At 40.8% G+C, this 13,140-nt stretch overlaps 1 protein-coding gene across 1 annotated transcript; it reads left to right on the top strand.

The window, feature by feature from the left end:
- Positions 1 to 1,821: 1,821 nt before the first annotated feature.
- Positions 1,822 to 7,318, top strand: SYF2 (SYF2 pre-mRNA splicing factor). Its single transcript, XM_037818183.1, has 7 exons — positions 1,822 to 1,890; positions 2,124 to 2,234; positions 4,106 to 4,231; positions 4,696 to 4,813; positions 5,160 to 5,250; positions 6,029 to 6,127; positions 6,885 to 7,318. Exons 1-7 carry the CDS (start codon positions 1,873 to 1,875, stop codon positions 7,048 to 7,050), a joined length of 729 nt encoding a protein of 242 aa, XP_037674111.1. The 5' UTR covers positions 1,822 to 1,872; the 3' UTR covers positions 7,051 to 7,318.
- Positions 7,319 to 13,140: the final 5,822 nt, after the last annotated feature.

Below are 13,140 nucleotides of genomic sequence, written 5' to 3' on the forward strand. Positions count from 1 at the left end.
CTTAGACCCACCCTGAATGGGCGGAGCAACAGCTCCATGGAAATTATCCAATCAGAGTCATCACCAACAGCTGGGTGGGGCGCATTCCAAAGAAACACTCAAAGAATTACAATCTAATCAACACTGATAACCTCTGCCTACACAAGATTACATCAAAGATAATGGCGTTTTGGGGACACAATGTATTCAAACTGGCACAGTAAGCATAACCCTACTCACTCTCCTGTACCTCACCCCAAAATGTTGCATAATATATATGTAGTTCTGTACTTTGCTTTTTTCATTTCGTATATTTTGGTGATCTTTCCAAATCAGTGTACAGGAAGTTGCCCCATTCCTTTTTAAAACTTCATAGTATTCCACTGAATGTACCATAATTTAAACCAGTCTTGTATTGAGAGACAATTTTTTGCTATTACCCCCCTCAAAAAAAGTTGAACTGAACAACCTTGTACATAAGTCATTTCATACCTATGTATGTGTACCTGTAGGATAAATTCCCAGGAAGTGGGAGAGCTGACCAGAGTAAACACATTTGTCATTTTTACAGATATTGCCAAATGGCCTTCTCTAGGACTTGTACTAATTGCAATCCCACCAGCAATATATGAAATCATGTTTCTTCACAGTCTCACCAACAATTTGTTGCCCAACTTTTGAATTTTTGCCAATCTGATAGACCCATGTGAACTTTAAAATCATTTTGCCAGTTCCAAAGAAAAACAATAACCCACCGAGATTCTGATGGGAATTAACAGTACAATTGTAGACTCATTTAGATATATTCTTTTGAAACTAAGTTTATGACATTAAGTCTTCCAACTAGAAAATAGGGTTATACTTCATTATTTATTCAGATTTAGTTTTCTTGTACTTCTAATTATACTGTAGTTTTTTTCCATATAAGTCCTTTACTTTTTTTTTTTTTACAATTAACAGACTTTATTTTTAGAGTAGTTTCATAAAATTAATTTTTTTAAAATTAGGAAAACTGAGAAGAGCTAGGAATATTTTTGAATAAAAACTAATAAGGATGAATTTCATTTTCAGTTGACAAATGAAAGCAACATCAGTCGCTCTTGGCAAATGCAAATGATTCTTGATTATTTTTAATTTTGATTAAAAAAATCAAAATCGGATCTTTCTGCCGATACAACCCGTTCTGATTATTTGCAGAAAGTTGAGCAGATGGTACAGAGTTCCCACACCTTTAAAATTTTAGACGTAGGTATCTTTTTATTTGGGGGATTACTTTTTCATTTCTACATCTAATTAGCGGTTATTAGTGCAGAAAAAAATAATTTTGATACATTCACCTTGTATCCCACATCTTACTGAATTATCTTTGTGACGTCAGCACTGTTATAAATCCGCACTCTGTTGCACGAACAAGATGGGAAGAGCTCTGCTCTCCTACATGTCATAAGGTTGACGGGGGAAAATGAAAACAATCAGAAGGCAAGGAAAATATCTTACGCTAGTGAAGAGATATGACAGATAAAGGCCTACATGAGAAAGGTAGTCAGGGAAGACTTGCCTGAGGTGACAATGAAGCTAAGTGATGAACTGAAAGCTTCCGCGGGCGGGAACAGGCAAATTAGTTTATTTCCCACCAAGGGTTCCTTGCCACTCACGCTCAGCGATTCCTGGCCATTTTCTCCCCGCACTGCCCCGCCCAGCCCCTGCCTCTGTGGCTTTCTGCGGCTGCGCAAGAACCGGCCCAGTCAAAACATCTCTCCCCTAAAAGGGGCAGGGATTGGTCTTAAGTTCCGGAGGCGTACGGGAAGAGGAGGGGCTTGACACGTAGCTTATTAATATGTATGAACCCGGCAGCTTTACAGCTGTTAGGCGCAGTCGGCCGAGGAAGGTGTGATGGCGGCGGTGACTCAGGTGGGTGCCACTGGGCCTACCCAGGGTGTTTTGTTGGGGAGGGTCACGGGGACACGCAAGGGCGAGTCGTGAAGGCGATGCCTGGGTGCCGGGGCAGGGAGGCGCAGACCTCGTGAGGTCGGGGGCGGCTGTGGAGGGCCGGGCGCGGCCTGTCGCGACCGCCGGGGAATCGGCCTGGGCGGTCCCGGGAGAAGCTGAGCCGACCCCGCCTGACGCCGGACCTCTCGCTGCAGGTACCCGTAAACAGCACCGAGGAGGAGCAGCCCCTCACGGCGGCTGAGGAGCTGGCCGCCCAGAAGCGCGAACAGAGACTGCGCAAATTCCGGGAACTGCACCTGAAGCGGGTGAGTAACCCGGGAGGCCCGGGGTCACCTGGCTAGGCCGGTGCGTGTTGGTAGAGCGACGAGGAAGCCGAGCCGACGGCCTTACAGGTCCGCAGAGCTGGACCTTCCTCCGTGATGAAAGCTCTGGACAGTTGGTTCTCAACCCTGGCAGCACATTAGAATCATTCTGAGAACTTTTCAGAATACCCAAGCTCAGTCCCTCCCTTCCTCCCGACCCCCACCCCACCTATTCCCGTCTAATTTAATTTAGCCTGGTTAGGACCGGGAGTCTCTATTTCTAACCGCTTGCATGCCCTATGATTCTAACAAACCCTTCCCTTTACCTAAAAGAGCTGGTTGTCTCTTCATTCAAAAACAATCAGCCAACCTCTGAAAGTCTAAGTGTCATGGTTCAGCCAGTTAGTGGGGAAACGATGATTAAGGACGCTGCTCTTAAGTAGAAGTAGGAAGAATTGCCCAGGAATGCAGGGAGGAGGGATTAGTGCAGTTTGGGGGTGGTGGTGCACTCCAGGGAGTGCCTTACATTACATAAGAGGTGACACCTAAACTATTGTTTGAAAGATGAGTAGGATATTATCAGACAAGTCAAGGAGTTGCAGGAAGCGATACCCACACAGATGGAACACATGCAGAGGAAGAGAATTCTCATTAGGGATGAGAGTCCAGCAAACAGCTGGGCAGGGTTGGAGCACAGAAGGAAAATGGTAGCCCCTGATCACTACTTTCTTGGAGTTGGCCTGGCTTAACACCTAGGGCATGGTTTCACAAAACTCCAACATCATTTTGTGACTAATAGAGTGAGACAAAAACATTGTACAAATCACACAGATAACTACACACACTTCTTGTCTGGCTAACTGACTGTTAGTACCAAAGAAAGCTTTAGTCTCACTCTAGTACTCTTGTCTTCTATACAAAAATTTAGGATACCCTATCACAGAATTACCTTCACTTCCTTACCGTGCCCAAACCATGTTGCCTTGAACTTTTGCCAAAATAACCAGACACATACCAGGATCCTATAATTAGCTCCTCTTAACACTCCCTCCTTGAACCCCATGGTGTTCTGTCTACTTCAGTGCAGTAAATCCAACTTTTTTTCATGTTAGGTGTTGTCTTGCTGTCTTTGGAAGGCATTGGCAGGGCCAAGAGTATATCAGGAAAGGTAGTTGAGAGGAATATCTCTGCCCAGAAAAATTCAATCTAATAAACAGTTAAATAGATGTGCTTAGATATTTACTTGGAGGGAATGTATGGAAAGCATATGCCTGGAAATCAGGAGATGTAGCTTCCTGGACTAACTCTGCACTAGTCCGTGACCTAAGAAACATCTGATTTAAGTTTTCCTAAGGTGACTTACTCATTTTGTTTTATGTAATTAAGTGCATTTTAAATTCGACTCTTCATTGGTATTTTAAATGGAAAGTTTCTTTCATTTAACATAATGTAAACTGTTAAAATATTTTTAATAGGGGGATCTTAGAAAGTGTTAGAGATATTAAGATAGGTGTTATAACCCTCTAGTTCCAAGTTGAGGCTTTTTTCCTTGAGTTAATCTGGATTAAAAGAAAATTGAAAGTAAAATATCTTTCTCATCATGTGGTTTAGTATTATCTAATGCCATCTAAAGTCTCCTCAAGTGCCATGGTAGTATGGCTCTCCCACTTTGCAAAACATTGTTCCAACCTAACCTTAAGGTTGGGGCAATACAGCTAAACAGAGGCAAAGCCAATATTAACCCCCCTGTTGCTTTTAGCATAAAATGGAGTCTCCTTGTTAAGGTGTCTTACCTGATCATCCTTTAAAAAGGCTAGATCTATTGGATTTTTTCTTGTATTTCTGCTGACAGATTTTTTGTGTTATGGTTTTAGAATGAAGCTCGTAAATTAAATCACCAGGAAGTCATGGAGGAAGATAAAAGACTAAAGTTACCTGCAAATTGGGAAGCCAAAAAAGCTCGTTTGGAATGGGAACTGCGGGAAGAAGAAAGGAAAAAGGTTAAGAACAACTCTTCCTGTTCCTATGTTGTTTATTGTATTGAGACAGTATAGCATGATAATTGAGTCATTGGTTCTAGAGTCAGATTGCTTGAGTTCACAACTTGGCTCTGCTCTTTACTAGCCTTGGGCAAGTTATTAACCTCTCTATACCTCTTGTTTTTCCATCTGTAAAATGGGAACTATAATAATAATTACTACTTGAGTTATGTATGAATTAAATGAGTTCGAGCATGTAAAGCATTTAAAACAGTGTCTGATGCCTGATAAACATTCCGTATTATTTTTTAAATTTGTGTGTGCATTTCTTATATACCATGGCAGATTCCCAAATTTTCTTTGAATATTAATCATTATTTCTAAAGTATTGCTGATATCTTTATTGGATTTTTCTCAATTTAAAATAATCAAGTAATTGCTTGGATCATAATTGCAGGTATCATAGCTTTTTTTTTTCTCTTTAGGAGTGTGCAGCAAAAGGGGAAGACTATGAGAAAGTTAAATTGCTAGAGATCAGTGCAGAAGATGCAGAAAGATGGGAGAGGAAAAAAAAGAGGAAAAACCCTGATCTGGGATTTTCAGGTGAAACTCACCTTTATTTTATTGAATGGCCTTGTTAGCTGAGCATTACCTTCACTATTTCTGGTTTTAAGAAATGATGTGCCCCTTGTGCTTTCTTAGGAAATATTCTCTAAGAGGTCTAAACTCAGGAAAATTACAAATATGTCTCATAGGCCAGAAGTAAAATGGCTGCACTTCAGTCGGCTGGAATCTTTTGTTCTTTGTGGTAAAATTAACCAAAGCCTATATTGTATTATCAGCATCTTCAGGAAAGAGACTCTGGATTAATGTCTTACTTAATTATAGTTATGATGTTTCACTGAATAATAATGCCCAGTGCACTCTCTGGTGCTCATTTCATCTTTAGATTATGCTGCTGCCCAGTTACGCCAGTATCATCGGTTGACCAAGCAGATTAAACCTGACATGGAAACGTATGAGAGACTGAGAGAAAAGCAGTAAGTCAACAGGATTAACGCAAATCCTTTTACACATACATAAATACAAACACACTTTAATGCTAGATGTGTGTTATCAGCAGCTGTGTAAGAATGGTCTTTGGTCTTTCCAGTGTCTTTATTGCTCACTCCACAGCAGTTAAGCCAACTACCTGGCTGTCTTTCTAGCTGCACATTCTAAGGCTGGGTGAAGTGGGTAACACCCAGAATATCATATTTATTCAAATATTATTTTAGGAGGCAGAATGCTTTAGTGCAGGGGTGGGTGAACTTTTTCTATAAAGGGCCAGATAGTGGATATTTTAGGTATTGTGGGTCTCTGTTATAACTACTCAATTCTGCCTCTGGTATGAAAGAGGATATGATAGAGGATACATAAATGGGTGTGGCTGTGTTCCAGTACAACCATTTACAAAAACGGGTTGGGGGTGAGTGGGTAGCTATAGTTTGCCAACTCCTGCTTTACTGGAAAGAGAAATTACCTGCACCTAGAAGCTCTAATTCCAATTCTGCCAGTACCCAGCTCTGTGACATTTGGTAAATCCTTTATCCTCTGGCCCTTGGGTCTTTTATCTGTAGAAGGTAGGTGTCAGAGTCAGGGATTTCTTAGGTTCCTTCCAACCAATTCTTTTTCCTTTAAAGAAAAAAATTAAGGTAGGCTCCTCACAGTAAATATGTGTATATATTTACTTTCTTATCGTGAATGATAGTTTTCTTTGAAATTTGAAAAGTGGCACATTTGTAGTGTTACCATGAGTCCATTTTACTGTCTTTTCAGGGGAGAAGAGTTTTTCCCAACATCCAACAGTCTTATTCATGGAACACATGTGCCTTCCACTGAGGAAATTGATAGGATGGTCATAGATCTGGAAAAACAGTGAGTAGTAGAACAGCCTGAAATTTTACATGCTCAGTGATCTAATATGCTTGGGATGAAATTTGAATAGACAGAGATTATACCTGCTGAAAGATGACATAGCACCTATAGTGGTTTTGTGGATAGAAATATAATTAACATTTGACAGCAAGTGTGGATTGAGCCCATGTGATTTGGAATGATAGGCACAATATTGATGAAATTGAATTGCTATAATTGAAGGGGAAAGATCTTAGAAACATTCTTCTTTGAGGGCTTTTACTTTAATTACCATTCTTCTGTTGGGTTTGAAGAAGCAAGAATGTTCTTGTAGAGGTACAGTAGTTATGTTTGTGTTTCTTAATACTGATAGAAATATTAGGCAGAGTGAATTTATATTTTAGGGGTTAATACTTGTAAAGTATTAATAGTGTCTAGTACATACTGAGCACTTAATTCATATTAGCTGTGGTTATTATTATTAATATAATAGCTACTATTGTAATAATTATCTTCTTTTGAATAATACTTCATTTGCCCAGTTCCTAACAAAGCATCATTGCTCTTAGAAGCCTTCTGAAGATGAGTTTATATTTATTGATTTTCATGGTTCATACCTGGGGGTGGTGCTGTTAATTTGCAATTTCAGCTTGAACTTGGTGAAACCAGGGCTTTTTAAAAAACTTCAGATTGCCATTCTAAGTGTACTGCCATGTTTTATTAAGATCAACAAAGAAAGCAATTTTAGATTTTGTAAATTATTTTCTTCCTCCTTTAGAATTGAAAAACGAGACAAATACAGCCGGAGACGTCCTTACAACGACGATGCAGATATCGACTACATTAATGAGAGGAATGCCAAGTTCAATAAGAAGGCTGAAAGATTCTATGGGAAATATACAGCCGAAATTAAACAAAACTTGGAAAGAGGAACAGCTGTCTAATCTCCTTCAGGAACTACTTTTAGAAGTTTGGGAATGGAGTGAAAATACCTGCCAGCAAATTGAAGTTCTTTTAAAAATTATGCTAGTAAACCAGGACTCAATCTATACCTTCCCACTCAGCATTTAGAAATAAATGTTTTTTCTTAAATGTATTCTTCCATGTATATTTCCAAATTTTTGTGCTTGACTATAAGCTGTATTTCTTGTAGGTACTTGTTTTGTAAAAATCTACTTTGTATAAATTCTAATTATATTATTTTTCTATGTACTTGAAATGTGTATGACTGTTTAATCTTTGAAGCATTATGGGTTTAAGGTGCAGTTACTGTTACTGAATATTGTTATGAATTTGACAAAATCTGGAGCAGGACTCAGGAACCATTGGGGTTCTAGACTTTGGAGCTGTGGACAGCAGTGATGAGGAAGGTGACAGTGGCTATAGGAGGGCTGGTATAGTCTCTACCTGTGGCTGCTAATGACCAAGTTTAGGGAGTAGCAGAGCTTCCTTAATGGATGTGGCCCATCCACAGTTCCCTTTGTAAAAAGCAAGTATTCTTTGGAATGGAATGGAATCTCTACTAAATACTTTTATCACTTAAAACATTTGCATGTACACATAAATACTTCCATTCCACATACATTAATTTTTTTTATTACAGAAAATTTCAAAATCTTGAAGACGGAATAACAACGAACCCCATGTATCCAATATCCATCTTTAGCAATAGTCAATTCATGGACATTCTTATTTCATTTTATTCCTATCCCGTTTCCCGTCTATGACTCCCTGTGATGGTTAGGTTCATGTGTCAACTTGGCCATGATAGTACCCAGCTTAGTACCCAGCTGTCTGGTCAAGCAAACACGGGCCTAACAATTGCTGCAAGGAGGTTTGTGGCTGGTTTATTAAATCATCAGTCAATTGACTGCAGCTGTGACTGATGACTCACCAAAGGGCGTGTCTTCCACAACGAGAGAATGCAATTGGCTAGATTTAATCCAATTAATCAGTTGAAGACATAAGCGAGACAGAGGACCTTCACTACTTCTTTGGCTTCCCAGTGAAGCACTTCCTGAGCAGTTCGTCAAGAGTTGCTGGTTCATCTCCTGAGGAGATCATAGAACACGTTAGTCGAAGATCCCAGTTCATTTCCTGAGGAGTTTGTCGAAGTTGCCGGTTCGTTTCCTGAGGAGTTCATCAGACCTCTTCCTTGGAGTTGACAGTTTGCTGACTGCTCTACAGAATTTGGACTTGTGCATGCCCACTGTTGCGTGAGTCACTTTTATAAATTTTATAGTCATAGACACCTCTCATTGATTCTGTTTCCCTAGAGAACGCTACCTAATATAACTTGGTACCGGGAGTGGTTCTTGAGAAACAGAATCTTAAAATGGGCTTTTACAATTTGTTTTCTACTCTGATTAGATTCAAAGGCAATAATGACTCTATTTCCAGTAATCAAGAGGGCACTGACAGTCCACAGCATGAGTTGGCAAAGGAGATACACAAAATAGCACAGTTTGATTCTCCTAATCATACTCTAGTATGAAGTAAGGTTCTGGGTGACAGTGTTTTTGATACCTTCACAGAGTTTTGCAGAATTAAGAGGTATAATGATGTTGGCTGGCTGCTCTTAGATACTTCGGATAAAGTTGTAAGAGAAAGGGAAGAGCTAAAGGCTTCAAATTCAAAACTTAAATGCCAAATGACAGATGTAAAGGTTTCTATGTGTGCCCTGAAAGAAAATCTTATTTCCCGTGCCCGTAGACTTGAAGTTTCTGAAAATCAGATGCAGACTCACATTGTGCGAGTAGCAGATTTACAACGTAAACTAAAATCTCAACCTCTCAGGGTGTCTGCTGTTAAAGGCATTGATTGGAAAAGAATGGGATCTGGAAACTTGGGATGGGGACATAAGGACTGATAATAATGGCAGTGAGGACATTGGAACCCTGGATTCTGCTAAGTCATTATTTGATTTATCTGTAGTGGGCTGTCCTGAGGAAACAGCTTCCCCACCTCCAGTTTGCCCTAAGGAGCCTGCCATCCAACCCCCACCTAAAGAGATTAACCCTTCAGTGCCTGCTAATCCTGTAATCACCTCCCCTGAGGAAGCAGCCCTTATTCCTCTGTCTGGAGAGATTAATCCTGTTTTAAGAGATGAAAACACAACAGAATGTCCTGAGGTAAATGGCTTGAGAGATAATTCTACTCTCCATTTGAGAAACAGCCATTGGCCTGCTACTGGGCCTTAGTAGAGACAGAATGCTTAAGCATGGGCCACCAAGTTACTATGAGACCTGAGTTACCTATCATGAGCTGGGTATTGTCTGACCCACCAAGCCATAAAGTTGGGCGTGCACAGCAGCACTCCATTATAAAATGGAAATGGTATATACGAGATAGAGCTCGAGCAGGTCCTGAAGGTACAAGTAAGTTACATGAGGAAGTGGCCCAAATGCCCATGGCCCCCACTCCTTCCACCTTACCTTCTCTTTCCCAGCCCACAGCTATGGCATCTTGGGGAGTTCCTTACAGTCAGTTGACTGAGGAAGAGAAAACTCAGGCCTGGTTTACAGATGGTTCTGCACGATATGCAGGCACCACCCAAAAGTGGACAGCTGCAGCAGTGCAGCCCCTTTCTGGAATGTCCCTGAAGGACAGTGGTGAGGGGAAATCCTCCCAGTGGGCAGAACTTCGAGCAGTGCACCTGGTTGTTCACTTTGCTTGGAAGGAGAACTGGCCCGAGGTGCATTTGTATACTGATTCCTGGGCTGTTGCTAATGGTTTGGCTGGATGGTCAGGGATTTGGAAGGAACATGATTGGAAGATTGGTGACAAAGAAGTCTGGGGAAGGGGTATGTGGATAGACCTTTCTGGGTGGGCAAACAACATGAAGATATTTGTGTCCCTTGTGAATGCTCACCAGAGGGTGAATTCAGCAGAAGATTTTAATCACCAAGTGGATAAAATGACCCTTTTGGTGGATACCAATCAGCCTCTTTCCCCAGCAACTCCTGTCATTGCCCAATGGGCTCATGAACAAAGTGGTCATGGCGGTAGGGATGGAGGTTATGCATGGGCTCAGCAGCATGGACTTCCACTCACCAAGGCTGACCTGGCCACAGCCATGGCTGAGTGTCCAATCTGCCAGCAGCACAGACCCACACTCTGTCCCCAATATGGCGCCATTCCCCGAGGTGATCAGCCTGCTACCTGGTGGCAGGTTGATTACATTGGACCACTTCCATCATGGAAGGGGCAGCAATTTGTTCTTACTGGAAATGGACACATACTCCAGATATGGGTTTGCCTTCCCTGCATGACATGCTTCTGCTGAAACTACCATCTGTGGAGTTACAGAATGCCTCATCCACCGTCATGGTATTCCAGACAGCATTGCTTCAGACCAAGGAACCCACTTCACAGCAAATGAAGTGAGGGAATGGGCACATGCTCATGGAATTCTGTGGTCTTACCATGTTCCCCATCATCCAGAGGCAGCTTGGTTGATAGAATGGTGGAATGGCCTGTTGAAGACTAAATTACAGTGCCAACTAGGTGGCAATACCTTGCAGGGTTGGGGCAGTGTTCTCCAGGAGGCTGTGTATGCTCTGAATCAGCATCCACTCTATGGTGCTGTTTCTCCCATAGCCAGGATTCACAGGTCCAGGAATCAAGGGGTGGAAACAGGAGTGACACCACTCACTATCACTCCTAGTGATCCACTAGGAAAATTTTTGCTTCCTGTCCCTGCAAGCTTAAGCTCTGCTGGTCTACAGGTCTTGGTTCCAAAAGGAGGAGTGCTTCCACCAGGAAACACAATAATCCCACTGAACTGGAAGTTAAGGCTGCCACCGGGCCACTTTGGTCTTCTTATGCCTCTGAATCAACAGGCAAGGAAGGGGATTACTGTACTGTCTGGGGTGATTGATCCTGACTATCAAAGGGAAATAGCACTGCAACTACACAATGGAAGTAAAGAAGAGTTTTCCTGGAATACAGGAGATCCCCTAGGGCATCTCTTAGTACTACCATGCCCTGTGATTAAAGTCAATGGAAAACTGCAAAAACCCAATCCAGGCAGGACTACCAATGGCCAAGAAACTTCAGGAATGAAGGTTCGGGTCACCCTACCAGGCAAAGAACCACGGCCAGCTAAAGTGCTTGCTGAGGGTAAAGGGAACATGGAATGGGTAGAGGAAGAAGATAGTGATAAATATGAACTACGGCCACGTGACCAGTTACAGAAATGAGGGTTATGATGGCATGAATATTTCCTCATTTTGTTATGATTACGTTTGTATTTGTCTGTAAAGCTAATATCTTTGCTTTCTTCTCTGTCTTATCCTTTTTTTTTTTTTAACCTGTAAATTTCCCCAATTACTGGGACTTTTATTATTATTTTTTTGCCACCTGATATATTTTGATGTTAAATTACCTTATGCTTTAACTTCTGCTAGATTATATATATATATATATATATATATATATATATATATATATATTTTCATTTTTATTGAGATTGTTCAGATACCATACAATTATCCAAAGATCCAAAGTATACAATCACTTGCCCCTGGGTACCCTCATACAGCTATGCATCCATCACCACACTTAATTTTTGTTCAATTTTTAGAAACTTTTCATTACTCCAGACAAGAAATAAAGTGAAAGATGAGAAAAGAAAAAAAGAAAAGGAAACTCTAAACCTCCCCTATCCCAAACCAACCCCCCTCAATTGTTGACTCTTAGTATTGATATAGTACATTTGTTACTGTTTATGAAAAAATGTTGAAATACTACTAACTGTAGTATATAGTTTGTAATAGGTATATAGTTCTTCCCTATATGCCCCTCTATTATTAACTTCTAATTGTATTGTCATACATTTGTTCTGGTTCATGAAGTGATTTCTAGTATTTGTACAGTTGATCATGGACATTGCCCACCATAGGATTCAGTTTTATACATTTCCATCTTCTGACCTCCAACTTTCCTTCTGGTGACATATATGACTCTGAGCTTCCCCTTTCCACCTCATTCACACACCATTCGGCGCTGTTAGTTATTCTCACATCTTGCTACCAACATCCCTGTTCATTTCCAAACATTTAAGTTCATCCTACTTGAACATTCTGCTCATACTAAGCAAGAGCATCTACATTTCTTCCACAAGGCAGGAGGGAGAGTCAAAGAAGGTAGAGAGGCAAAAGAAAGAGGAAACAAAAAAAAAAATGACAGCTAGGAAGCAGCAAAAGGAAAAATAACCTTAAATCAAAGTAGAATAAAGAATCAGACAATACCACCAATGTCAAGTGTCTAACATGCCTCCCCTATCCCCCCCTCTTATCTGCATTCACCCTGGTATATCACCTTTGTTACATTAAAGGAAGCATAATACAATGATTCTATTAGTTATAGTCTCTAGTTTATGCTGACTGCATCTCTCCCCCAATGCCTCCCCATTTTTAACACCTTGCAAGGTTGACATTTGCTTGTTCTCCCTCGTAAAAGAACATATTTGTACATTTTATCACAATTGTTGAATACTCTAGATTTCACCAAGTTACACAGTCCCAGTCGTTATCTTTCCTCCTTTCTTGTGGTGTCTCACATGTTCCCCATCTTTCTCTCTCAACCGTATTCATAGTTACCTTTGTTCAGTGTACTTACATTGTTGTGCTACCATCTCCCAAAATTGTGTTCCAAACCACACACTCCTGTCTTCTATCACCCTGTAGTGCTCCCTTTAGTATTTCCTGTAGGGCAGGTGTCTTGTTCACAAAGTCTCTCATTGTCTGTTTGTCAGAAAATATTTTGAGCTCTCCCTCATATTTGAAGGATGGCTTTGCTGGATACAGGATTCTTGGTTGGTGGTTTTTCTCTTTCAGTATCTTAAATACATCACACCACTTCCTTCTTGCCTCCATGGTTTCTGCTGAGAGATCCGCACATAGTCTTATGAAGCTTCCTTTGTATGTAATGGAGCGCTTTTCTCTTGCTGCTTTCAGGATTCTCTCTTTGTCTTTGACATTTGATAATCTGATTATTAAGTGTCTTGGCATAGGCCTATTCATATCTCTTCT

This window comes from Choloepus didactylus, chromosome 2 (assembly GCF_015220235.1).
Source record: "Choloepus didactylus isolate mChoDid1 chromosome 2, mChoDid1.pri, whole genome shotgun sequence".
Taxonomy (NCBI): Eukaryota; Metazoa; Chordata; class Mammalia; order Pilosa; family Megalonychidae; genus Choloepus; species Choloepus didactylus.

Coding starts and splice junctions, on each gene's coding strand:
- SYF2 (XM_037818183.1), top strand. Junction 2,235..4,105: donor GGGAACTGCACCTGAAGCGG/GTGAGTAACCCG, acceptor TTATGGTTTTAG/AATGAAGCTCGTAAATTAAA. Junction 4,814..5,159: donor CCCTGATCTGGGATTTTCAG/GTGAAACTCACC, acceptor TTTCATCTTTAG/ATTATGCTGCTGCCCAGTTA.